The following is a 27449-nucleotide window of genomic DNA, read 5'->3' as shown; positions in this document are numbered from 1 at the left end:
GTGGTGTATAACACTTCAGATTGTTGTACATAGCAGAGCATCTTATTTATTTGTCCCATGGACTGATGTCCCAAAGCAAGCAGCACTTTGTGGCAGAATTCTTCCCCAAGGACAGGCTTTCCCTGCTGGTGTGAGGAGTGTAGGAGGCTTTAGGGACAGCTGAAAACATTGCACTGCCTTGCAGCAGCATCCACGGCACTCAGCTCCTGTGAACATACACAAATCCTTTCTCCCTGTGTTGTTTCTTGCAGGTAAATTATGACCACTTTGCTATTAGTGTTTGTGTGTTTGCAAGTCATCACCGCAGCCGACTCTGTGGAGCTCTCAGGTACGTGTCCAGAGCATGGCAAAGCAGGACTGAGCCATGTGTTGCACTCTGGTCCCATCCCCAAGGACTGGCAGCCCCCAGAAATAAATGAATAAATGTGCCCAAGATTTGTGCTGTGCACACACAAGGCTCCTCTGTTCAGATGGCTGCTGTGCCACAGCCTCTCACTGCTCTGTGCTTGGGAAGCCAGGGAGATAGCTGAAGATTTGTGGGGAAATGAAGAGAATTTCAGCATTTCCCTTTTAAAATATTACCAGATGTGAACTCATAGTGTGGGCAGCAGCTAGGCTGCAGCAGAGCCCTTTGTTCCCTTCATTCCCAAATCCAGCACTGGTCCAAATCTCAAAAGCAGCCATGGTGCAGTGGTCATTGCCACAACTTCCCTTTCTAGACTAGACGAAAAGATCATGTCTGAATATGTGGATAAAGGTTTGCACGGCAGATTTAGGCACTGGATCATATGGAAACATGGGACATTTTGTATTACATGTGTCATTGATGTAACCATTGCTCTGTTTGGGAACTGGCAGACAGTAGTGATGGCCTGGAAGTCAAGATACCTGAGCAGTCTCCCCTGCGTGTTATCCTGGGAAGCTCCCTGAACATCCCCTGTTACTTCAACATCCCGGAGGAGCAGGACACCAGTGTCATGCTGACCCCACGCATCAAGTGGAGCAAGCTGTCCAATGGCACTGAGGTGGTCTTGCTGGTGGCCACGGGTGGCAAGATCCGGCTCAACAGTGAGTACAGGGAGGTGATCTCCTTGCCCAACTACCCCGCCATCCCCACGGATGCCACGCTGGAGATCAAGGCGCTGAGGTCGAACCACACCGGGATCTACCGCTGCGAAGTGATGTACGGCATTGAGGACAGACAAGACACAATAGAGGTCCTGGTGAAAGGTGGGATGCTGACCTTGCTCTTTTCTCTCTGTGTCTTGCTGCTTGGCCTGAAGGGAGGAAGAGGCACTCTCCTGGTTCAGGGCAAATTTGGGAGAGAATGCCCAAAAGGGGCATTTATAGGAAAGCAGATTCATTTTGCTCCTCTCCCCCACCGGTCTGGGAGAAAATACCTCCTTGAAGAAAAGGGGAAAAAAGCTGTTTATTAAACAATAAAACCGAAACAATATTAAACAATAAAACCCCTTGCTACTCCAAAAGAGATGACAAACTCAGAAAGTCCCCTTGGTGGGCTGTAGCTCAGCTCACTCAGTCTCTTATCCATCCCTCCAGTGCTGGAAATGCCACAGCCCAGGCCTGGCCCGGTGGGCCACAGGTGGGAGCTGTGGGTGGTCTTCTGGTGTTCAGTCCAGAGCAGGTTTAAACAGGGCCAAAGAAAAGGAAAAAAACCACAGTCCAGGGAACTTCTGTGCCTCAGCTAGCTAAACTAACTAAAAGCAAAGGAGAGCTCTGTCCTGCTGTCTGTCCATCCACAGACAGCACGGTCCAGGAGCAGGAATGTGGAGGAGTGAGTGCATTGTCTGAGAACAAACTGCACTCTTCTTCTCTCCCCCCTTCACTCTCTGGAACAACTCTTAAAGGTGCAAAACTTATTATTCAGCATAAACAGAACAAGATGATTGGGGATAAAAGTATCATATAGTCAACCCAGGACAGGCACACAGGCAGAGAATGAAGTGTTTTCCTTGTAGGAATAAGCCGTTTCTCTCAGATCACAGATAAGGTGATGAGTGGAGGAGCCACAGGCCAAGCATTTATTTTAGCAGGCTAGAACCAGACTAAACAAACCAGTAAAATGACTCATGGCAGAATATGGCAAGAAAATGTCTCTTTTGGCAGAAGGTGAATTACAGAGGCAGCAAGACGACATCCTTGGCAGGAGGTGGTACTGGATACACTGGGCTATTACTCAAGTGGGTAAAGCTGGAACAGGGCACTTATCAGACCTTTAATTTTTTCCAAACATTTTAGGAGATGGGATGCCCTCATCTGGAGAATTGGGCTGTTCTGGAAAAACTTCCATTGCCATATTTGTAAAGCCTGACCTAGTTATAGGTGGATAAAATAATGAAAGTTTTGTACAATCCTTCTCTTTTTTGTGCTTTTTGCTTTCTTTATAAGACAGAGAGACAGCTTCCACTTCAGGACTCTACAGGATGAGGTTTAATTTTGCCTTTTTCTTGTTCCTTCTCTGGAAGGCAAGGGGCTGTTGATCGTGAGTGATGTCCATTGTCTTTTCCAGGTATCGTATTCCACTACAGAGCGATCTCCACAAGGTACACCCTGAACTTTGAGAAGGCAAAGCAGGCCTGTATCCAGAACAGTGCTGTCATTGCTACCCCCGAGCAGCTGCAGGCTGCCTACGAGGATGGGTACGAGCAGTGTGATGCTGGCTGGCTGGCTGATCAGACTGTCAGGTGAGAAGCCACGCAGGGGAAGAGAGAGCCACAGCAGCATTGTTCGGGAAGGACTCTTGTAATGAAGCCACCAACTGAAAATGGCTGCTAAATCTCAGCTGTTGTAACTGCTGGTGCGCAGAGGGGGGTGGTGGTTTGCAAGTCATTCTCTGGTAGAGGTGAATCTCTAGTAGGAAAGCAGAGTGACCACTGTCCTCCTGGGCTGGTGGTGACAAGTGAGTGGACAATGGCTTCATCCTGATCCTCCATCTTCCCTGAACAAAAGCAGTGCTGTGCCAAGATGTACAAATTTGGCTCAACCAGACTGAGCTGTGCATCCCTCGCTGGGGAGGCACCTTGTCCTGATGTCTTTGGTTAGGCTTCCAAGGACCATCAGAGTGAGGGCAGGACAGCAGATCATCCTTTCCCTTTCCCATAACCTGGGAAAAGCCATAAACCACCACACTGGGCAGCGCTCTGCAGCTCCCTCCCAGCCTTCAGTGGCTGCCAGGGTCCTGCCTCCCCTCCTTATCCACAATCTCTCCCTCAGGTACCCCATCCACTGGCCCCGGGAGCGCTGCTATGGCGACAAGGATGAATTTCCAGGAGTGAGGACCTACGGTGTCCGTGAGCCAGATGAAACTTACGATGTTTACTGCTATGCAGAGCAAATGCAAGGTGATTTGCAGCTTTTATTGTTACTAGATGCAGAAGCAGCCAAAGCCCTGCTCATGCCTAGACTGGACAACAGTAAATAGAGAAAAGACAGGTTAAAGCTGGAAAAGCATATTCCCTGGCCAGCCCAGATGTTCTCTACAGTCTTTTTATTAGACCTTGGACAATTTTAATGTCAAATGACTAATGCAGTGCAGAGGGTGGAGTCCATCTAACCTCCACCAGAGTCCACACCATCCTGCCTGGTCAGCCATTTGAGTGTGTGACATTCAGATGCGTCAATCATTCTTTCTTATGACATTGAAATATTCAGCACAACAGAACTGCAATTGTCCTTTATCTCCCCCTTGCCCTGTGGCTCCAGCTGGCGTGGTGTGTTTTGCTCAACTCTGCATTTGGTCTGTAAGACTCACTTTCTTCCGGTCTTTACAAAGTCACCCACATGGGCTTGCATTTCAGCTCTAATACACAGGACTCCTCATCTTATCCAAACTCTTATGAGTGGGAGGGAGACAGAAAGGGAATTGTGATTAGAATCTAACAGGTAATTTCTTGTGGCATTCACATGCCCTCTGAACAGAGAGAAGCTGTGAGACAAGCAGAGAAGGAAAACACAATTCTTATCTTGGTTGCTGCGCCTGTATTGTGCTAAAGTAGAATGGAATATGGAGATTGTTTACCCAAAGTGAGGATGTTTTGTTCCCTTGGCCCATCAGGGCCAAGAAGTGTGTGTGTGTGGCAGTTACAAGAGAATCAGAGATGAGTGCAGTGTGAGCAGTTGTGAGCAAGAGTGAGTGCATGGCAGATTCAGTTTAGATTCAATGTACATAGTGTAGTATAATAAAGTAATTCTTTAGCCTTCTGGTGATGGAGTCAGATGCATCATTCCCTCTCCCTTTTGTCTGAGTCGCCTTTGATTTACAGTAATTCCTGTGCTAATGGATGATGTGATTACAGGCAAAGTCTTCTACGCCACCGCCCCGGAGAAGTTCACCTTCCAAGAAGCTTTTGAGAAATGCCGGGGTCTGGGAGCGCGGCTGGCCACCACGGGGGAGCTGTACCTGGCCTGGAAGGACGGCATGGACGTGTGCAGCGCGGGCTGGCTGGCCGACCGCAGCGTGCGCTACCCCATCTCCCGGGCACGCCCCAACTGCGGGGGCAACCTGGTGGGCGTGAGGACGGTGTACCTGCACGCCAACCAGACGGGATACCCGCACCCCGACTCGCGCTACGACGCCATCTGCTACAGCGGTGAGTCTCAGAATCCCTGCTGCTCACAGTGACCCTGCGTAAAAGCCGAAGTGAGGGATACGGGACTCCAGGGGCTCTCCAAAATGCAGTTTATTCCATCCAAGAGGTTACAGCAGTCCAGGGTCATGGGTGACAAAGCTGTGCCCACAGCTGTCAGCTCCAGCTGCAGGCAGGCCTGGAGACCCTTTGGTTTTGGTTACATCATATACTTTTCTTTGCTGAGCATCCTAATACAATAGAACCAATCTATACCTTAACTATTATCTATAGCCTATCATAGCTACTATAATTACCATATTCATGTTACTGTTCTCCAATCACTAAAAGTTAGTGCATTACAGTTTAAGCTAGAAGTTGCTATTCAGTTTTCTTGCAGTGGAAAATTCTGAGACCTTTTTTCTACTTGTCTCCTGTGGGTCAGGAGACAGCCACCAGATTCCGGGCAGTTGAGTTGAGTTGGGTGCTTGTGAAGATTCAGTTTAGATGTAATGTAATATAGTGTAATATAGTATAGAATAATATAGTATAATAAAGTAATTAATTAGCCTTCTGATATCAATGGAGTCAGATGCAGTCATTCTCCCCGCTTTGTCAGGGGCACCCTGCTTTTACAATACAGAGGAGCTCCCTGGCCAGAGACAACCTCTTGCTTCTTTGATGTTGAGGTTTTTTTAAAAAAAAAGAGAGGGGAGAAAGCAGGTTTGGCAAAGGACTAAGTCCTCTGCTCATGTTGAGGTAGAAAGCAGATCTAGAAAGGCTGGTGACCGGCACATGGGGGGGCTCTGTGGAGGTGGGGGAGCACAGTTCACGTCTCTCCAGTCCTCCCACATCCTCCTGCTTTTAAAGCTCTCCTGGAGACGTGAAGCAGAGCTCAGGTGCTTCACATAGAAAACTTTGAATGCTGGAGAAGGAAGTGAAGGAGAAATAGAACAGGTCTGACCCTGGAGATGTGTGTAGTGATGAGATGTGGTGTGGAACAGATGCGTGACTGAGTTTCCATGCTGGGATAAATCTGAGACTGATGCAGTCTCTGGGAACTGTGGATTAAAATTGTATCCCAGCTGCTCCCCCTTTCTCCTAACTTCACACTTCTCCCTGCAACAAGAAGAGGGGAAACAGTGATATTTTGTCTATTCAGGGCAGCCAGAGGCTAACATTCAAGTAGGATTGCCACAGTTAAAAAAATAACAATAGTTTAAAATATTTGTTGAAACACTTATGATCAGATCTGTTGTGCCCAGACACATCTCCCAGACCCGTGGAGGTAACCAGTTATGTGGACGAGCTAAAGACTGGTCCACCAAGCCACAGCCTTCTGGTTATCTCAGGGTTTGCCTATGAAACTGCTGCATATGATCAGTCCTTTTCTGAGCATCTTTATAGAAATCTCTGAATCCCTTGAGATCTGAAAGGTACTGCCTAAAATGAACCAACAGCAGAATGGATTGGGAAATAGAGCAGGGAAAGCATTATTAGAGAAAAACCCAGGCGTTGTCTCATCCTTTTTCCCTCCCCTGCCTTGCTGCACATCCAAGATGTGATCCACCCCTCCCTTAGGTGCCCTCACAGCTCTGTTTCATGCTGCTCTACCAAGCAGTGTCCTTGTCAGCTGAGCTGCTCAGAGCCATGTTAAGCACGTTGTCCTAGACCCAAGGGATGTGACTTGAGCAGGAAATGGATTTGGAAGGTGAAAAGTGGGAGCTGTTTCAGCATATTTGGTACAGCAAGTGGCTTTGGCTGTCCTGGCAGTGGGTATGCTCATACGGGATGAGCTCTCAAGTCACCGCCTGGGCAGAGCAGAAGGAGATCGTGATCCTGCTGAGGTTTCATGCACCAAGCGTGAGAACTCAGTTGTCTTTCTCCTACGGCTCAGACAGATCTGCCGTGGAGGTTATCCAAGCTCCCCGACTCCCTCCGCCCACCTTAATTTCCTTGCGGCAGGCACTAGGGGTCAGTGCAGACTTGGATATGGGCAAGGTGTTCCCGGGAAGGGGACCTGGCAGGAGCGCGGGCAATGTCCCTGCTGATTGACCAGATTTGGAGCATGAGGTGGCTCAGTGCCTCCTCACATGCCCTCCGTGCTGAGGCGTTGCACAGAGCCACAGTGGAGGAAGGAAAACCATTTATTTTATCAAACTGTCACGATTTCCCTAATCCTCTCATACCAGTGATACCCAGCTGCTGCTTGGAGGCAGCACCAGCGCAGCTCACCTCATCAGGCTGACATTTGTCACAGACATCTTTTATGAAAAATCCTTTCCTTAGGATTTTTCCTCCTGAGAAGCTGAGAGGCCTCAGGAACAAAATGTAAACAATGGTTATCTGCTGCTGTAGAATGCAAAAGGTGGATCTGTGATTGGGCTCATGTAGTTGTTTCTAATTAATGGCCAATCACAGTCAGCTGGCTCGGACTCTGTCTGAGACACAAGCCTTTGTCATCATTCTTTCTTTTTCTATTCTTAGCTAGCCTTCTGATGAAATCCTTTCTTTTATTCTTTTAGTATAGTTTTAATATAATATATATCATAAAACAATAAATCAAACCTTCTCAAACATGGAGTTAGATCCTTGTCTCTTCCCTCATCCTCGGACCCCTGTGAACACTGTCACAGACATTATCCTCTCTGATTTCTGCTTTGTGTCCTGATGCAGGGGATGACATTGAGAGCCTGGTCCCAGGGCAGTTCATCGATGAGCTCGGGAGCGAGCTGGGCAGCGCCTTCACTGTGCAGACTGTCACCCAGACCGAGGTGGAGCTGCCCCTGTCACGCAATGCCACGGAGGAGGAGGCCCGAGGCAGCATCGCCACCCTGGAGCCCATTGAGATCACCCCCACGGCCACCAGGCTGGATGAGAGCTTCACTGCCCTGCCTGATCTCTTCACCACCGCTCTCACAGCAGAGACAGCTGCCACAGAGGAGGAAAACGTGACCAGGGAGGATGTGACAGCGGTGTGGACTGTACCTGAAGAGGCCACCACCATAGATTTAGGCACTGCCATCACCACCTTAGCCTTTGGTACTGCTAGCACCACCGAAACAGCAGAGGTGAGCTCGGTGGAAGAGGTCATGGGGGTGACTGCCACCCCAGGACTGGAGGCTGCCTCGGCGTTCACAGCGGAGGATCAGCTTGTGCAAGTGACAGCTGCCCCTGGTGCCGGCCACCTTCCCGAGCAGCCCATCTCCCCCACAGGTAAGGCACCAGGACTGAGAGAAGTCTGAAGGCCAGTTCATTCTAGAGGCAACCATTCAGCTGAAAAAAGCCTGAGTTTCTGCCATCTCAGAGGGCATCCAGGTCCCTGGAGGTGCACAGGCCTGTTAGGGGTCAGGCTGAGAGCCTCCATCACAGTGGGGCAGGAGGGGAGAGGAGAAGGCTGTGGGCCACCCTACCTGTGCTGACCAGGGCTCAGCTGGGTGATGCTTGGGCTGCAGTGGTCATACTCTGCTCTCCCATATCCCCCTGTCTCCTGGGAAGGGGAAAGTCAAGGCAAGAAGACCTGAAGACCTTAGAGGAGAACTAAAGAGATCCCCAGAACATCATCCTCAATGGCAGCAGGGCTCCATGACTGAGGCATTTCCATCAAAAGGGGTTTGAGAGGACCTGGTCCTTGCACTGGTTTTTGGAAGACCATTTCTGGTCACGCATCTCAGCGCAGAGGAGTCCTGTACTCGCTGTCTCACCACAGCTTCTCTTCCTGCAGGCGTGGTGTTTCACTACCGTGCAGCCACCAGCAGATACGCCTTCTCCTTTGTGCAAGCCCAGAAGGCCTGTCTGGAGAACAGCGCTGTGATCGCCACCCCCCAGCAGCTCCAGGCTGCCTACGAGGCTGGCTTCGACCAGTGTGATGCTGGCTGGCTGCGGGACCAGACAGTCAGGTAAAGTTACACTGACCCTTCAAAATGGCCAGTCAGGCACTGAGGCTTTACTCTGGTTTGTCCTGCTGCTCTCCTCATCAACATCAAAAGCTTTGCTGACCCAAAACTTTCTCCAGGCTGTGACATTCAGTGGCCAATAGACGTGTTTTTGACCACTTCTTTTCCTCATTTCCTAACCTGTGTATACATCCTGCACCAGTAAGCCCTCCTGGTGTGGAGGAAGAGTAGCAGGAAATTTGTATTTATTGCCTCGAGCTGTAAGTGGCCTCCAAGTCACACTGTGGGATCTGAGCACCTCAAACAGTGAAGAGTTCATGTCCCACTCCCAAGCGCACTGAGGTTCTTCAGTCCTGGCTACATAAGGTTGACCTTGGATTACCTCTTCTTTTCCTTTTTTTGGTAGGTATCCCATTGTGAATCCCCGAAATAACTGCATAGGAGACAAAGAGAACACTCCAGGCGTGCGGTCATACGGCATGCGCCCAGCCTCGGAGACCTACGATGTGTACTGCTACATCGACAGGCTCAAGGGTACATCCTCCCCTGCCCCTGGGCACTGCTGTGGAGCAAAACTCTGCCCCACACCTCCACCTCTGTCTGTAGATTGCCGGGATGCAGGGACTCACCCGTGTTTTCCCTCCCACCCCTCAGGCGATGTGTTCTTCGCAACCCAGCCCGAGCAGTTCACCTTCCCCGAAGCCCAGCGGTTCTGCGAGAGCCAGAACGCCACTCTGGCCTCTGTTGGCCAGCTGCACGCCGCCTGGAAGCAGGGCCTGGACCGGTGCTACGCGGGCTGGCTGGCCGACGGCAGCCTGCGCTACCCCATCGTGAGCCCCCGGCCCGCCTGCGGCGGCGACGCCCCGGGCATCAGGACCGTGTACCAGCACCACAACCAGACAGGCTTCCCCGACCCGCTGTCCCGGCACCACGCCTTCTGCTTCAGAGGTACCCACCCTCCTGCTGCTGTGTGATGCCAGAGCTTGCTTGCCTCAGTTTATCCCAGTCTTTCCCCAGGTCTGCCAGCCACCTCTCCCTCTCCCTCCCTTGCCCCTGATGAGTGCTGTCTGTCAGTGATTGGCAGAGTTCAGAAGATGCCTTTCAGCCCTGGGGGACATTGGGCCATCCAGGTGTCAAATTTAAGTCTCATTGCTTAATATTAACTACTGCTGAGTACCCGTGGGGGTGTGGCAATTGCAAGGTGTTTTGGGCTACAGTCATGGTGAGCCTGATACCCACTCCTATCTACCTAATTAGGGTGTCCAGGGCATCTACACTGGAGCACAGATACTTGCATGTATATACCCAGCAAAAACTAACAGTAAGGTTAGGACTAAGTCTTTTGTCCTTGGGTGTGTGTGGCAGCCATCTTGACATCTTCAGTGTCCCCTGAGACTTCCCCCCCTTACCTGGTTGGTGGGATCCCTGCCCCTTCCCTCTCCCTCTCCCTGGGGTAAGAAGGAACAAGTATGTGGTTCGGAGAGTTCTGTTAGGGCTGTTATGGCATTCAGAGGCCTGTGGGCCAGGAATAAAGCTGTGGATCGAAACCCTCCAGCAGAACCCAACTCCTTTTCATTCACCTCACCTTAAAGCTTCTCCACCAGAGGTAAACCTGAGCTCCTGCATGTCTGGACTTGTCCCAAGTGCCCAGCTGCAGCATCCAGCTAGCCAAAGGTGTCTCTGAGATGAAACCACATTTGCTGCCCTTGGTCAAGCATTAAGGGCCAGACAAGCTCAGGCACGTCCCATCCACTTATATTGTTAATAATTCCAATACCCTCCCACCCCTGCAGGGCACAGAAACCTCTCTCCTCGGGGAAAGGGATTTCAAAAGGGAGGCTGGGAATGTTGGAGTGCCGGTTTGAGTGAGGCACATCACCAGCATCTTGGATTGTGAATTTTTGGAAACTCCTTTCAATGTCTTTTTGTTCCAGCTCTGCCTCCTGTGGAGGAGGAGGGGGTCACCCCGTTCTTTGAAGATGTGCTGGCAACACAAGTGATCCCTGGAGTGGAGGGTGTGCCCTCAGGGGAGGAGGTGACCATGGAGACAGAGGCTGCCACTCAGCCTGAGAATCAGACAGCCTGGGGCACAGAAGTCTTTCCAACAGATGTGTCACTGCTCTCAGGTGCGTTCAGAGCTTCCTTGTAGCCTGTGTCGTGCTGGGCTGGTGGTGGAGGGTTGGGACCCTCACAAAGTATGAATAATTTTCCCAACTCCTTCTCTTTGTTCCTTTTTTTCCAGTGAGTCCATCTGCTTTTCCTCCAGCTACCATAGTACCAGAGGAAACCAGTACCAACGCTTCCCTCAGCGAAGTGTCAGGGGAGGTGATTGAATCTGGAGAGCACCAAGTCAGTGGAGAATCTTCAGCATCTGGGTGGGTTCCTGGAGTTCCAGATACAAGCGGAGAACCAACTTCTGGAGGTTTTGGACTTAGTGGAGACCACTCGGGCGTTGGAGAGAGCGGATTACCATCAGTAGACCTGCATGCCAGTGGCTTCCCACCTGGAGAAAGTGGGCTGCCCTCAGGAGACCTGAGTGGTGTGTCCTCTGGCATTGTTGGTATCAGTGGCCTGCCTTCTGCAGAGGGGGAGACATCGGTGTCTGTTTCAAGGATACCAGAAATCAGTGGGATGCCACCTGAAGTGGAAAGCAGTGGGCTGCCCTTTGGAGCAAGCAGAGAAATCTCTGGCACTGAGCTCGTCAGCGGCGTGTCATCCGGAGAGGAAAGTGGAGTCGCCTCTGGTTTTCCCACAGTGTCTCTCGTGGATACCACATTAGTGGAAGTTGTAACAGCAGCGACAGAACGGCAAGAGGAGGGAAAAGGCTCCATTGGAGTCAGCGGTGAAGGAGATCTGTCAGGGTTCCCATCCTCTGAGTGGGACAGCAGTGGTGGAATCCACTGCTTGCCCTCAGGAGCTGAGCCCAGCGGGGTGCCCTCTGGGGTACCCGAGCTCAGCGGGCTGTCCTCAGGAGGGTCTGAGCTTAGTGGCTTTCCCTCAGGACTGGATGGCAGTGGAGAAACATCTGGAACACATGAGACCAGTGGCCTGGTGGACCTAAGTGGCCTTACCTCTGGTAGTGAGGGAAGCAGCGAGGCCTCTGGCGTTACCTTCGTAGATGCCACTTTGGAGGAAGTGACAACAACTTCACCAGCTACAGGAGCAGAAGCAAAAGAGATTTTGGAAACCAGTGGATTGCCTTCAGGTGATGAAGATGGATCAGGCATGGTATCTGGGAGTTTAGACATCAGTGGTGAGCCATCTGGGCATGTAGACTTTGGTGGGAGTGTTTTTGGAGGGCTGGAGATGAGTGGATACCCGAGTGGAGTGACGGACAGCAGTGGAGACATCTCTGGAGCTGATGTCATCAGTGGTCTGCTGTCTGGAGAGGAAAGTGGACTCACCTCTGGCTTTCCCACAGTGTCTCTTGTGGATACCACTTTGGTGGAAGTTGTAACACAGACATCAGTGGCACAAGAAGTGGGAGAAGGACCATCTGGGATGATAGAAATCAGTGGATTTACTTCTGGAGACAGAGGACTATCTGGAGAAGGCTCTGGAGCCGTGGAGACCAGTGGTTTTCCCTCAGGTGACTTGAGTGGAGAGCCATCCGGAATCCCATACATCAGCGGAGACTTTTCTGGAGCCACAGATCTAAGTGGACAGTCTTCAACCGTGGCTGATATCAGTGGGGAGGCCTCAGGGCTTCCAGGAATCACTTTAGTCACTTCTGATTTAGTAGAAGTGGTGACAAGACCAACGATATCCCAGGAATTGGGTGGGGAAACTGTCACATTTCCGTACAGTTTGGGGACAAGTGGTGAGGGCTCTGGATCTGGTGAACTAAGTGGGGAAACATCTGCACTGCCAGAAAGTGCTCTAGAAACATCAACAGCTTATGAAAGCAGTGGTGAAACATCTGCATTTCCTGAAACTGGTACAGAAACATCCACGATTCATGAAATCAGTGGGGAGGCATCTGCATTTCCCGAATTTAACACAGAAACATCAACAATTCAAGAAATCAGTGGGGAAACCTCTGCATTTCCTGAAATTTTCACAGAAACATCCACAAGTCAGGAAGCCAGGGGTGAAACATCTGGGTATTCTGAAATTATCATAGAAGCATCCACTGGTCAAGAAGCAAGTGGGGAAACCTCTGCGTTTCCTGGAAGTGGCACAGAAACGTCCACAATACCAGAAATCAGTGGGGAAACATCTGCGTTTCCTGAAATTAGAATAGAAACATCCACCAGTCAAGACATCAGTGGGGAAACATCTGCGTTTCCTGAAATTAGAATAGAAACATTCACAAGCCAAGAGGCCAGGGGTGAAATATCTGGCTATCCTGAAATCAGCATAGAAACTTCGACGGTCCACGAAACCAGTGGAGAAACATCTGCCTTTCCTGAAATCAGCATAGAAACTTCAACAGTGCATGAAATTAGTGGAGAAAGTTCTGCATTTCCTGAAATTAGAATAGAAACATACACAAATCAAGAAGCCAGGGGTGAAACATCAGCCTACCCAGAAATTAGCATAGAAACTTCAACGGTCCATGAAACCAGTGGGGAAAGTTCTGCATTTCCTGAAATCAGCATAGAAACTTCTACAGTCCATGAAATCAGTGGGGATATGTCCTCCTTTCCTGAAATTAGCATAGAAACTTCAACAATCCATGAAACCAGTGGTGAAATACCTGCATTTCCTGAGATTAGAATAGAAACATCCACAGGTGAAGAAGCCCGAGGTGAAACATCTACATTTCCTGAGATTAGCATAGAAACCTCTACAGTCCATGATATCAGTGGGGAGACATCTGCATTCCCTGAGTTCAGCATAGAAACACCAACAAGTCAAGAAGCCAGGAGTGAAACACCTGCCCATCCTGAAATTTTCATAGAAACATCCACAGTTCAAGAAGTCAGTGGGGAAACTTCTGCATTTCCTGAAATTAGAATAGGAACACCCACAAGTCAAGAAGCCCGTGGAGAGACATTTCCTGAGATCAGCATAGAAACATCCACAGCCCATGAAACCAGTGGGGAAGCATCTGCATTGCCTGCTGCTAACATCAAGACAGCTGCCACATCTTTGGCCAGCGGGGAGCCCTTTGGTACTCCTGAGGAGAGGGAGATTCCTGACACAACATCTGGAGCTGTGACACACTCTATCGCAGGCATTTCGGGGGAAACCTCTGTCCCAGACACTGTAATTAGTACCAGGACTCCAGATGTTGAACCAACACAGGGACTCAGGAACCCTGAAGAGGCTCAGCTTGAAATGGAGCCTTCCCCTCCTGTGGTGTCAGAACAAGAGACAGAGACAGCTGTTGCTCCAGACAATCCCCATCTGCTGGCCACCACCACTGCTGCCCTGCCCCAAGTCTCACAAGAAGCAATTGACGCATTAGGACCCACTACAGAAGGTAATGTGTCTCATATGGAAGGGAAAGCTTTGTGGATGGGAAGGAGGGGGCATAGCTGTCACTTTTTTTTTGTTTTTATACAGCAGAGAACATTAACACGGAAGTAGACTTGAGCAGAATATTGTTCTGATGGAAAGCCATAAACATGGGGGTTTCCACAGGTCATGATCATAGAATCATAGAATTGTTTAAGTTGAAAAAGACATTTATGATCATAGAATCCAGCCATTAACCCAGCACTGCACCACTATCCCATGTCCCTCAGTGCCACTTCTACACGTCCAGAGTTTTCCAGCCTGCATGCAGCTGAGAAGTTGGAGAAGATGGGCTGGTAGTCTCAGTCCTGTTCTGTTTCTCTTTCCATGGTGAGCTGACTTGCTGCCTAGCCCCAGGTACTGCTCAGCATGTGGCCTCCCTCTGGTCTGTGTCTCATGCTGCTCTCTGCAGCTACAACAGGATAAAGGTGTGAGATAATGCTCAAAGCACCACTAGGTTTTGTCAGCTCTGGTGATAAATGCCCTTCTCTCCACCCTGCCTTTTTAGTGTTTTAGTGCTCTGTCTTTGGTTGGGCCCCCTTGTTGCCAAGTACAAACAGACAGAATATTTAAGCCTGATTAACCATTTGTGGTGACAACACTCTCTTGGCATTCTGATGAGCATTTCCTGAGAAGAGTTTGCAGAAAAAAAAAAAAAAAACCAAACCAGAAAACATTGTGCCTCTTGGCCAAGGGAGATGCTCAGTCCTGGTAACACAGGATGTCCTCCAGCATCCCTGGACTCAGCTTGGTTTCCCTTTGCTGCCATCAGGAGCTGGCACCTGGGGACAAGCCTCATTGCAAAGCCATCAGTGCTTGTGCTGCTGTATGAATGTCCTGCATGTCCTCAGTTCTCAAAGGGACACATGTTCTTGTAGGGCCACACATTGCTCAAGTATGTTACAAAGTGGATGTGCAAAAAGATTTCTTCACTTCCTTCTGGCAAAAGTGTCATCAATTCTACCCCTTCCCATGTTACCTCCTAAACTGCTTCTTTTGGGTCAATTTACAGCGTTCAGTGGAGCTAGCTCTGGACTCAGAAAGGGTCTGTAAGTGCAGGGCTTTGTGAAGCTCAGCCTGGTTTCTAACGTCATTTCCATCCCCTAAGTGTTCCCAATGAGTCATTGCATTTCCCTCTGTGAGCACAGGTAATCACAAACCTTTGTTCAGCCCTGCTCACAGCACGCCTGCAGTGCCCTCTGCCTGTGCTGAGGAGCTGCCCTGGCCATGCTGCAGGAGTGGGCGAGGGCAGAATAACAACAGGGTCATTCCCACAGCACTGCACCAGCCAGGCACAGCACAGGGTGGTACAGGAGTTATGGACCCCTAAAAACCCTTCTTGCAAAAGCAGGCTCTGCTTTTGGGCCGTGCCCACTGCCACGTCCAAACCCAGAGACAAAAATAAGCCAGCAAAGGCAGTGTTGAGGGGAAGGAAGGAAGACAGTGAGGCTTAGTAAAAATAAAATAAAAATTTAAAAAAAAAATTATTGGCCCCAAATACGGATTTTATTCCACCGCTTTTTCTTTTTAAAAATTAACCACAAGGCGATTGCCAGATTCCTCAGATCATTTGTTAGCCAACATTTTTGTGAAGTATTTTGAAAGAAAACCATGTGTTCAGCAACTCATGTGTGAAGAATCTTGAAAAATGTTCTGAAATAGGAATATGTGTATTTGCAAGTCACAGAGAGGACAATGTAGCAGCTGGGGTTTCTTAGCAGGAGACAGCAAGAGGTAAGCAACCACTGCATGAAGTTTAATTGTACACTTTATAAATTAGAAATGGGCTTGAACACATGTGTATGGCTGGTACTCCCACCAGGGAAGATATTCTAGGGTAAAACTTCTCTTTTTATTGGTAAACTTTACTACAATGTCCCTACAGTTAAGTGCAGTCCTGGTCAGGGTATGAAGGAAACTCATCCAGGTGGCAAAAAAAGTTTGTTGACCATGAACTCAGAACTCCCCTAAAACAAGGCAAACCTCTTCTAGAGAATTACAGCAAAGAGATGACAAAAGAAAAAAAAGTACCCAAAAAAAAGAAAGAAAAGGATTCCTGGGTTTCCTTTTTTGGGTTGTTACTTTTCACAGAGCTCTGGGGATTATGAACATGGGAAGTCTACATGGAAGAACCATAGGCTGGATCCTAAAATGCTGTTTCCCATGTTGTGGCTGCCTTTTCACTTGAAACTTCCCAGTTTTGAAATTTAGCTCTTGCAAAAACTATCAGCTGCCACGTGTGTGCTTTGTGCTGTGCTCAGGGTTTGTAGGGTGCAATGGGTGCCCATGCAGAGCAGGGATTTTCACTGACATTAAAGCACAGGTGAAGCTGGTTCAGCTTTCCAGGAGCTGAGGAACAAGAAGAAATGTGGATTTTGCCCTCTGGCCCTGTTGTTGGAGGGTTCCAGTTAGATCCAGCAGTCTGTTTAGTGGGATGATTTAAGAAGAATGGTATTATTCTGCTCTGTTGGAGCCTAAAAGTATCCCTAAAAGCCAGAGCCAGAAGACCAAAGATTAACACTTGGAGCACCAGTATGTTTTAGTGTTTAACCAAATTGAAGGCTGTGCATGTAGATGTCTTTAGTCAGCATTTGATTCCTCCATGAGGACAGGAACCCCACAAGCTGAAAGAATTGTCCATAGGCTTGGCTTCCTCACCCAGGGTTTTGCCAACTCAGCGGGTCTTTTTGCTTCTGGTAGCATTTGAAGACAAATAATTATTAGCTGAAAAACATGCTGGCACTTCAGTGAAAGGCTGCGGTTTGGAGCTCTCAGACCAGTCAGTGACTTAAAAACTTCACTCCAATTGTGGGGGGAAAGAGAAATGTGCTGAAATGGCATCTTTTTATGCGAAGTTTTGCTTGTCTCTGGTGAAACAAGTCCATGAAGTCTGTTGCCTATGGCCCCAGACAGCAGAAGGTTAGAATACAAATGAGGAAGGGTCTTAATGGGCTTTCCTCATTCTTCACAACCTGGAAGTCCAAGGGATTGAGTCTTGTTGGTCCAGAGAAAATAATCCAGAAAAAGAATCAAGAAAATATTCCCCTGATTCAGAATGTTCCACCCAATGTGGAGTGCAAATGGTGCTCTCAAGAAGGAGATGGAGGTGCCAGTCCTGGCTGAGAGGCACAGACCCTTTGTGGCTGAGCAGGTGATTTGATGTCTCCTGGACACACTGTCTGCTTTGCATCAGAAGTTAATTTGCTTAAACAAAACCTAGCCTACAGTCTTGGACTAGTGTTATTTCCACATCCATTTACTTTTATACCTAATATTTTGGAGACAGAGATATCCAAATTTCCTGAGCTCTTCTTCCATGAGAGTGTTGGACAAATTGAAGGTTCCAGATCAACAAGTCCTCGTGGAAACTCCTGGTCTCTAGTAAAATTTTTTTTTTAAGGCTACAGCAATGCCTGGCCCTTCTGCTGCAGGGAGGCTTTCATTCAATTATTGTAGTTAATTATTTTAATTACTTAATTGCTCATTGTAAGTCAGTGGCTGGCTACGTGATGTTCAATACTAGCATTTAACTTAAAATGTGAGAGAACTGGTTTCCCCAACTCATCCTATTCTTTTCTTCTAGGACTCACCCTACAATTGCTCCAATGTTTTTCTTTGATGTTTGAGCTATCAGATCAGTAGTTCAAACTTCCCAGCAGACTCTGAAAAGCAAATTTAATTTGTACCTGAATTTTTTTTCACCCAGTCTCTACGAAATAATTATCTAGTTGGTCTCTGATTCCCTCTTTGGATAATTGCACATACAAGAAGGCCTATAAAGAAAGGTGAGGGGCACAACAGGCACTGTTTGGCATCCTGAAAATGCCTTGCCCTTCTCTCTGACCTTTTCTGCTTTGTAGAACAAAAACAGGAGGATGTAGAAACATCATAGAATATATTACTAAACCTGTTACTCACAGCTTCAGGGAAACTACAGTTTGTTCAGGGTTTGCGTGACAGCATCCTCTCTGTTCACCAGCTGCTTCTCCTTGGTGGATGTTTTAAGCACAAAGATGACCTTGTTTAGTAGATATTCTTGCTCATCTTCCATATAGGTAGCCATGGAGAGAAATGCACAGACTGCACTGGTTTAGGAAATGGTAGCATTGTTTCTGGTGTTGTTGTCTCAGCTTGAGATGAAGAATTTCAAAAGCATTTCCTTCTCACCACTGACACTGCATGTTCACTTTTACATTGCCTTCTGAGCAAAACCAGGGCCAAACTATTTTTCTTTAATTTCTTCCAGGTTTCTCTTTCCAATTTCCATGATCTAGTACAAAAAATTTTTTCAAAGGCATTAGGAGAATCATAGAATCATAAAATGATCAGGATAGGAAAGGACCTTAAAGATGATCTAGCTCAAACCTCCCCCTATCATGGGCAGCAATGACAAGAATACTTCTCTTGCTTTTAGTTGCACAAAAAGAAAATTATTCTGACTAAATATAGTGTATATCTGGCAATGGAGAAAAAGTCTTAGGAAGAAAATGGTGGAACAAACTCAAACTTTGTATTGCAGCTGTGTGACTCCTCTTGCTTTCTCCAGCCAACAGTTTACATCTTCCAGATGCAAGACCTGGTTTACATAGTCCATTTTGTTGTAATTGGTTTATTACAAAAGAAAAGCCATCTAAAAGTTAGACCTTGGGTCCTGTTAGTAGCAAAAAATAGAAACTGTTGTAACAGTAAAGTGGGGGATTTTTTGCAGCTTCTGGGCAATATTAAGTGCAGTATGAATCCTCTTTAGAAGAATTGCTAATTCTGCATTATCCTCAAGAAGTGAGTTCATAACACGTTCTAACTGGGTTTCCTATTCTTGGCACCGCGAGGCATTTTCTCCCCGTCTTTGTTTTACAGCTGCAGCTCTTGAAAGCGAGGGCTGCCTCCCCTCTGCATTCCTCGACTATCGACTATCGCTGTCCTTTGTTAGCTCGGGCAATAATAGCAGTGATCTCGTCTCCTTGTCAGCTGATAAGCACTTGGGCTGCAAAGCAGAGCTGACTTTTTGGATGACTGCTCAGCCAAGCAAATAATAAATAGCTGGTGTTGTCTAAGCCCTTGAGTGTCAGGGTACCTGGCAGCCGGCGCTGCGGAGGTGGGGGCTCCGTGCTGTCCTAGCGTGCTGCAGGCTCTGCAGCTGCCTGAAGAGGTGTGCAGTGATTTGCTAACCTCATCGAGCTCCGAACAATGTGGAATTAGGCACATTTATAGCATATAAAAAGCTATGGGGGAAAAAAAAACAAAAAACAAACACTAAGTGTTGTTGTGATAGATGGATTTTTTTTTTTTAATGGAGTTCTCACCTCCTGTAAATCGTGTTTGTGGCTTACGTGCCTTATCTTAGAAAAACCCACAAACCAATTTGCCAGTATTTCCAGAGGCAATGTCACTGCCAAATTTACCATTTAGACCTTTCTTGAGTACCTCTGAGATCCAGATTTTCTGGGAGGATCAGAATCAGCAACACTTTCTCTAACCTGACAGATATATTTGAGTTTTTCAATATCAGCTTGGTGAGGGGATTCTGCATCTAGATGGAGTGAGGGTCACTGCCTCAGCAGCCCAACAGGTTGAAGGGGAGTTTGGTGTTTATGATCATCATGTGTTTAAAACATCTCTCCAGCCATTTGAAACACAATTTTGGGGGGAAAAAACCTGTCTATGTCTCACTTGTATTTGATGTTTGTTTCTCCAACATTACCGACAAGTACACACCCTTTCTCTATGTGTTACATACAAAAATATATATGTATATGTATGGAGAGATATGTAACATATATATTATAATCAGAGATTTGTTTTTACAGCATATATAATATGTGCAACCATATTATATGCAGTATCTGTAAAAGGAAACTCTGTTCCAGACTTATTTCCCAGCTGGAAATTTGTGGCAATGACTTTGCACATGTGTGCCTGCTCCCCCCTCCTCCAAGACCAGGGAAGGCAGCACACAGCAGGTCTCCTGCATCTCGGGAGAGATCCTGGACATGCCAAGTTTTATTCCACATGGCTGAAGACAGCTGAAGGCTCATTATCCACTGCTAAACATTCAGCTTTAGCTCTTGTGAGTGCTTCCCCCCCTCCTCTGCAGTGTTCTTTCCACTTCATGGAGCCTGCCGAATGAAGGAAAAGCCTTTCCTTACGTGTTCAGCTGGAGCCCACTGGAATCAACGTGAACTTCTGCTGCCACTGCTGTTGAAGCAGCCCAAAGGGCCTCTTGAGTTGCAATCACTCAGGATACCTCATTTTTCTCCATGCTCTCTTTCTTCTAGGAACTCCAAGTGTGACTAATAAGCAATACTCAGCCAAGTTCAGCTCCTCTATTCTTCCTCTAGGCTTGTGACTCCCATTTTGTTCTGGAAAGTCTCAAAGTTTTTGCTAGTATCATGGAAAAAGGGATTATCTTCATTTTGCAGTGAACAAAGAAATCCAAAAAGCATCTGTGACATTTAGAAGGGCAATCCAGAGTGAAAAATTTGTTCTCTCAAAGAAGAACAGCAAAACTGGAGTAAGAGGCTCATCAGCCATCCGAGGAATGATTTCCCTGCTCACAGTGATACAGCCTAGAGTAAAGATGACAATCTCCTTGCTCCAAAGCACACACAGATTTACCATCCAAGGTCAGAAAGGATTTTTTTCCATCACTTAGGCACATTACAGAACATGTCAGCTTTTAGATGACATACGAGACCTTGGCCACTGAGTCACTAGACAGCCACAGGGAGTATAACGCCCATCTGTTCTCCTGTGCCTGGGGACACTGAGCAGCTGGGCCTCAGCTCCAAGAAAACAATACCCAACCAAATACACCCCAGTCAGAAGATGAACACAGATCTTGGGGAGTCTCTGCTCTGCCGTTTCCACAGCCAGCATGTTTGTCATCTTTGAATCTTTCCTGGCTAACCCTGTAATCCACAAGAAGAGCATGGAGTCATCACTTTTAAAGCCTTACATTTCTCCTGAGTGTGAAAGAAATGCTGTCTCACATGAGGATCTGACCAGCCATCATTTAATCCAGCCTGCGTGGATGTGTTCCCATTTCCTTCCTCAGTCTTCCTCCTTGTTTCTCAGTTGAATGTATCTGAAATCTTTCCATTCTGAATGACCCTTCTTCTGATTCCAAAGCTCTCTCCACCAAGATGGAGTCCACAGCTGGAAAAGATGTACCAGCTTCTTCCATCTTTATTACAACGAGAAGAGCACATAGTGGGGACAGGTCTGGGGAAAATGTCACTCCGCTCCAGTATCCCTCACTAAGGAATAAGTGCCCATAACCAGGTCTGAGATCCTCAGAGAGAAAAAGCTGAGGGGCTCTGAACGACCTTTGAACCCACTTTCTTCCTTCTCTGCACTTTCTTCATCTTCACTGAGAAGAGATTTCTTGATGCAGAACTTCATCTAAATTATGGTTAGGAAGAAACTATTAGTGAGGACGGACCCAGGAACACTGCTTAGGACATAGAGACCTATTTGAGGATGTTTCTGACTTATGGAAGAATTCCACATTCCTCCTCATAGACCTTTAGCTGGTGGAGACACAGACACAAGTTTACATGTTTGCTGCATCAGACAGAGGCAGCAGACAAGGAAGAATTGCCACAGCCAGTGCTGTGTGTTGGAAGCATTCTGCTGAGCTTTGTTCTGATATCTTCACAGTGGTGTCCAACCATCAGAAAGCCAATGTCCTCCTTGCAGGGTGGGTTGGGTCTCTTGCCTTCGTTCTTCCAGCAGCAGCAGCAGCAGTTTTGTTATGAAACACAACCCTCTCAAATCCCCCCAAAACAACAGATATTCCCTCTTACACAAACAAGGAAACAAGTCCTCCTGTTGGTGGAGTTGCCTCCCAGAGCCCTAATGGAAGCCCTTGATTTCTTGCAGACACTGATGTGTGCCACCCAAGCCCCTGTGTGAATGGAGCCACCTGCGTCGATGCCATCGACTCTTTCAAATGCTTTTGCCTTCCCAGCTACGGAGGGGACCTGTGTGAGATCGGTACGGCCTCCCTGGCTTCAGCTAATCCCACTAACTGCTGCACCTCCTTGTTCCCACTCTGCCCCCCCAAAAACAGCTGATCCCCAGTGCTCCCGTCAGCTCTGCCCTCATCTCAGTGAGCTAACCTCTAACAGCAGCTTTAAACACACCAGGGAAAAGCTTTGAGGCTTTTGAGAATCTAATTTGGTACGTTTGTTCCTCACAGCACCATGTTCTCTAAGATTCATAAGCAGGAGCTTTGGGTATCTTCTTCAGCTTTCTCTTTTTCAAATGTCTCTGGTGAAGCTCCACACAGATCATAACAATGTTGATCATGGAAGTTGCTCTCTCTTTGGGTCAAGGGTGATTCTGTTCTTCTGTAACAGTAGGGAACTTTCTGAATACATCTTCACCCCAGGCAAACTTTCTCTGCTAGACTGGAACTTCGTGGAAGGATGTTTCAACTGAGCCATGAAAAATGATTGTGTTTCTCTCAGGGAAGATGCAGCTGAGAGAAGCATCATTCACTCCAGGAATCTCCACTGATTTGACAGAGCATGACATTTTTGTCATCTCCACAACGTGGCTTCCTGTGGCAAAATCAGCAGGGAATGTATCTTTGAGAAAACGGGAAGCAACCTATATTTCCATCAAAATTAGTGCACTAATACTTCTTTTTGTTTCTACAAGGAAAGAAAAAGAGTTTTTTCCTTAAAGCTGATGAAAGCCCAAACTTTTACCAGCTTAGCTGAGGGGAAGCTCTCCTGCCTTGCTCAAACAAAAAAGAAATAAGGTTGCAGTATCTTCTTCACCTTGCCATGAGTAATGATAATCTCCATTGTGGTAAATTTCTGTCCCCATTTCTTTTCACCCATCTTGGTCCGTTTGTTTCTCCTCCAGAGCTCCAGAATCACACCAAATGATGGAACCACCTCTGGTGGTCCCCTCTTTCATTTTCATGACATATGCATTGATTCTGAACATCTGGAAATGGGGTTTGGAGGGTGTTTTCCCAAAGCAAGAAAACTCTGCAGGCCAGCACAAGTGGGAAGAGAGGTGTTCTTGCTTGGTCAGTTCCTCAAAAGCAGACTTCAGGAACATCACACAGGGATTGAATTTCTCAGGAATAAGTCTGTATCATTCAAGCTTTCCAGTAGCACTGGTTGTGTCACTGCAGACACAGGGCCTTCCACACAGGCTGCCCTCTCTGTGTGTCTTGGATGCCTTCTGACAACTTTCCCAGGGAATTCCTACAGGCAAAGGTGTCAGGGTGTGCTTTTTAGTGAAAGTGACCATGTGTTGTCATGTGCCATGGGAGCATGAGCTGCTAAGAGGTGAGTTGAAAGCTTTCAGACACATGCACCAACTCCTTTTCATCCCTCCTCTGTGTGTTCCAGACTTGGAAAACTGTGAGGAAGGCTGGACCAAGTTCCAGGGCCACTGCTACAGGCACTTTGAAGAGAGGGAGACTTGGATGGATGCAGAGAACAGATGCCGACAACATCAAGCCCACCTGAGCAGTATCATCACCCCAGAGGAGCAAGAATTTGTGAACAGTGAGTGCTGAGGGCAGCCTAAGACTGGGCATGGGTCCAACCACTGGACTCTGACTCTACATGCAGAATTATCCAAAGTGGTGTAAAAATCACCATGAGTCCTGACAAAGCCTCATCCCTGTATGGGTGCACCCATGCTCATGGCAGTTGAGTGGGGAGGGAGCTGGACAAACATGATGTGAGGAAAAAGGGCATCAGGGAATATTGACTGGGAGGCAGCTGAATGACCCAGAGGCTCCAGGGCCAGGGACAGGTGAGATGACAAAGAAATGCTTCCAGCAATGTGTAGGACAACCATGACTCTTTTCTCCCCCTCCTGCTCTTCCAGGTCATGCACAGGACTACCAGTGGATCGGGCTCAGTGACAGAGCTGTGGAGAACGACTTCCGCTGGTCCGACGGGCACTCCCTGGTGAGCCTGGAGCCCACAGCACGAGCAGGCACCAGCTTTTCGGGGTGGTGGGAAGGGTCCCATGGCTTACATGGGTTGGGCATTGAGTGGAGGCAACCCTAATCTTAGAAGGGCTCATGGTTTTTCCAAGCCTCTAGAAAAGCTGGTTGGATCCCGGGCAGCACCACAACAGAAATAACTGGTGCAGGGGCAGCGCTGGCAACCCATGGATCTGCTGGAGAGGTGTGGGAGAGGTGGGGTGAGCATGAGGGAGGGAGCAGGAGAGGCCAGGGCCCAACCTTAGCTGAAGGACTGTCCTCTCTTGGCAGCAATACGAGAACTGGCGGCCCAACCAACCCGATAACTTCTTTTCGGCGGGCGAGGACTGCGTTGTGATGATCTGGCACGAGAAAGGCGAATGGAACGACGTTCCCTGCAACTATCACCTCCCTTTCACCTGCAAGAAAGGAACAGGTCAGCACCCTGTGCCATACTGGCAAGGATGGGGGACTCAGTAGGAGGCTGTGGGTCGGGAGCAGAGTGCCCAGTGCCCAGGAATGTGGGTTTTGTTACTGCAAAGGGTGAGCAAAGAGATAGAAGGAATTAGAAACAGGAGTTGGCCAAGGGTCCAGGAGAAAGTTTCTCAAGGACTTGAAACTAAATAGGACAAGCCATTAAGATTCAACATCCCCAGGCAGAGTCATACCCTGGCTGCAGCATCACTCCCACACACCAGCTCTGTGCCCTCCCACAGACACAGGCAGCTGTTGTGATGCTCAGCTCTCACAGTCCCTCCAGGAGGCAGGAGTGAAGCACTGAGGCAGACCCCTGCTTACTTTCAAATCACAGAATTTCCATATCCCCCTGCCCCTAAGCCTTGTGGACAGAGGCAATCTCAAAGGGAGTTAAGGTTTTATTTGTGGAAGAGCGATGAGGCTTTGCCCACCCAGCCTGCCCCGGGTGTGAGCTCCCTGCTCAGCCAGGCTGGTGCTCTCTCCCTCACTCTCCAGTCTCTGCCTGTAAGGACCATGTCTGGATGGGCTGTTTGGGTCCAATCCAGCTAGCTATGGACTCCAGCCCCTATGATCTTACACAGACAAAAGCAAAAGACCAGAAGCGCTTTTCTCCATGTGGGGATGAATGTCCTCTGTTTATTGAGATGGAAAAACCCACCTGGGAAGAGACCTCATGGCTCATGGCTGGAGAATTTTATCCCAGGGGAATGGGGGGCTAATGGGATAGCAGTAAGGAAGGGCAAGGGCAGGGAGTGACCAGGGAATAGATCACCAGGGAGTATTGGGGACAGGGGTGGGTGAGGGAGAAGCCACATGATAGGAGAGATGGAAGAACAAACCATGTGATATAACATAAACTATTCAGTGCAATATAAAGACTACTCAGCACAAATCTCTAATAACCCAGTGCAAAACAACAACTAAAATAAACTATTTAGTGCAATGCAACATCTCCCACCTCCCACAGTGGCCTGCGGGGACCCCCCTGCCGTGGAGAATGCCAGGACCTTCGGCAGGAAGAAGGAGCGCTACGAGATCAACGCCATGGTGCGGTACCAGTGCGAGCCAGGCTTCATCCAGAGGCACATGCCCACCATCCGCTGCCAGCCCGACGGGCACTGGGAGCAGCCACGGATATCCTGCCTAAACCGTACGTCTGGGCTGGGGCTGGTGCCTCCCTGCAGCTGGAAGGAGCTGGGAATGCGGGGCGTCATCGCGGGGCAGGATAGCTCTGAGCCAGGCAGAAGGGGACACTGCGGTTCTCTTGACTTCTTGGGATTTTCCCCTGGGATGGGGACATGGGAGGTGACATCTTCTGGGGTAGGTGGGGACCACGGAGCTTGGCTTGCAGGACTGCCCTGGAGACCCACCAAGGCAGAGTAGGGGCAGCTCCAGAGTCAGGAAAGGGAAACAAGGAGCTTAGCAATGGCCCAGGCTACTCAGAGAAGGAAAAAGAAATGGCTTCTGAAAGGGTGATGCAGGTTGTGCCAAAACCTTCTGAAAGGTTTTGGCACAACCTGCATGAACAGAGAGAAGAGGATGGAGAGCTATGGGACCCCCAAGCCCTTCCCTGGTGTCCCCCTGCCCTGGGAGCAGACAGGAGTCCTGCAGCTGATACAAGCCAAGGCACAGGGCTGGGTTCCTGACTCTCCTTCTGTCAGGCCTCCAGCTGATGGCAGTCAGCCTTCTTCCACTGGTGTCCCAGCCCACTCCCAGGCCTGCCTACACCCTTGTCCCATCCCTGATTGCCTGCAGCTTCCCAAGAATTTTGTTGGCCTCAGACAAATCACATCTGTCCAGTGGCCTCCTTGCCAGGTCCTGCTGGGTAATTCCAGATAAGGCAGATTAAGCAATGGTCCCACAGCCAGGGAAAACTGATATGAGCTTAAGAAACAAACCTCCGCCCAGGGAGTAGATGAAAGGAGGGATGGAGGAGGTGTCCAAGGGCGGCTGCCTGGTGCAGACCAAGATGCTGATTCCTTTGGCTCTGCTGTGGGTCTGGAGAGCTGCAGGCTGTTCCCAACATGGACTGCCAGAGATCAAGAGACCTGGTCTGCTCCCAACCAGCTTTTGCTGCTTCCACCAAAACCCTCCTGCAATTATCACACCAGAGCACGCCAGCTTCCAGGGAGACTGGCAGCAAAGATCAGGCAGAAACCTTGTCCCTGCCAGCCAGGCCGGGCTGTTTCCCCTCCTGTGCCCTGAGCACATCCCACTACTAATGAATATTGGGGTTGGGGATTTCGGGATTGATAGGGCAGTGTGTGAGATGGGGACGAGCTGCCCTCCTGGCTGGGCACAGGGAAGGGATGGGACAAGCAGCCGTGGAGATGATGCTCCTGCCCAGGCTCTCTCTGAGCCACAGGCACCCTGTCCCCTGGGTGAAGCAGAGCCGGGGCAGGGCGAGAGAAGGGCCGATTGTGCGTGTGCGGGCGGGCTGGCGCCCCCGGGCAGCGCTGCCTGCGGCTGCCCGTGTTTTTCCAGGCAGCCAGGGGCCGGGGCGGCCAGCGTGGGACAAGCAGCTCCTCTGTCCCGGCTCCTGCCAACAAGGTGCCTTTTCTTCTCCTCCACAGCCTCCAGCTACCAGCGCAGGCTATACAAGAGGAGCCCCAGGAGCCGGTCGAAACCCAGCGGCAGCGCCGTGCACAGCACCCATTAGAGCGGGGCGAGAGACCGAGGGGGAAAGGGAGAAAGAGAGATTTTTAACGGAACAGTTATATTAACAGAGTCGATTTCTTCTTCTTCTTGTTGCTTTTTTTGTCATATAAGGAAAAAAAAATTATATTAAAGACAAACCCACCTTTGTGTATACATATAAAAAAAAAATTGTTTTTCCAAGCACCAAAGCAAAACGAATTAGATCTCAGCATTTTTACTAACCGTCCGGTTCCAATTATCTTCGTGCCTTTGGGGACAGGGAGGGGGGTGGGTTTGCAAAGGGCAGGGGGTTAAGTTAAATAATAAAGATGATTATTTTTTCCTGATTTTATCCACGAACAATGTAATTATTTCTGTTATTTAATCTCCAGGGTGAACAGCACCTTTTGGGGTTTTATTTTATTTTATTTT

The 27449-nt window shown here is 48.7% G+C and overlaps 1 protein-coding gene across 2 annotated transcripts; it reads left to right on the top strand.

Moving 5' to 3' along the window:
- Window positions 1-258: 258 nt before the first annotated feature.
- On the top strand, window positions 259-27236 carry ACAN (aggrecan). Of its 2 annotated transcripts, XM_066558662.1 has the most exons (18): window positions 259-328; window positions 859-1230; window positions 2531-2705; window positions 3235-3362; window positions 4317-4610; window positions 7263-7802; window positions 8311-8485; window positions 8889-9016; window positions 9137-9430; window positions 10417-10608; window positions 10725-12557; window positions 12609-13910; window positions 21827-21940; window positions 23317-23475; window positions 23804-23886; window positions 24195-24339; window positions 25348-25530; window positions 26954-27236. In XM_066558662.1, the coding sequence occupies exons 1-18, from the start codon at window positions 259-261 to the stop codon at window positions 27037-27039; spliced, it is 6273 nt and encodes a 2090-aa protein (XP_066414759.1). In that variant the 3' UTR covers window positions 27040-27236. The 2 variants fall into 2 exon arrangements, with proteins under 2 accessions (XP_066414759.1, XP_066414760.1); XM_066558663.1 differs by lacking the exon at window positions 21827-21940.
- The last annotated feature ends 213 nt before the right edge of the window (window positions 27237-27449 follow it).

The sequence above is a fragment of the Molothrus aeneus genome, chromosome 13, assembly GCF_037042795.1.
Source record: "Molothrus aeneus isolate 106 chromosome 13, BPBGC_Maene_1.0, whole genome shotgun sequence".
Classification (NCBI taxonomy): Eukaryota; Metazoa; Chordata; class Aves; order Passeriformes; family Icteridae; genus Molothrus; species Molothrus aeneus.
The sequence above is the reverse complement of the archived record's forward strand: the minus strand, read 5'-3'. Positions and strand labels throughout refer to the sequence as shown.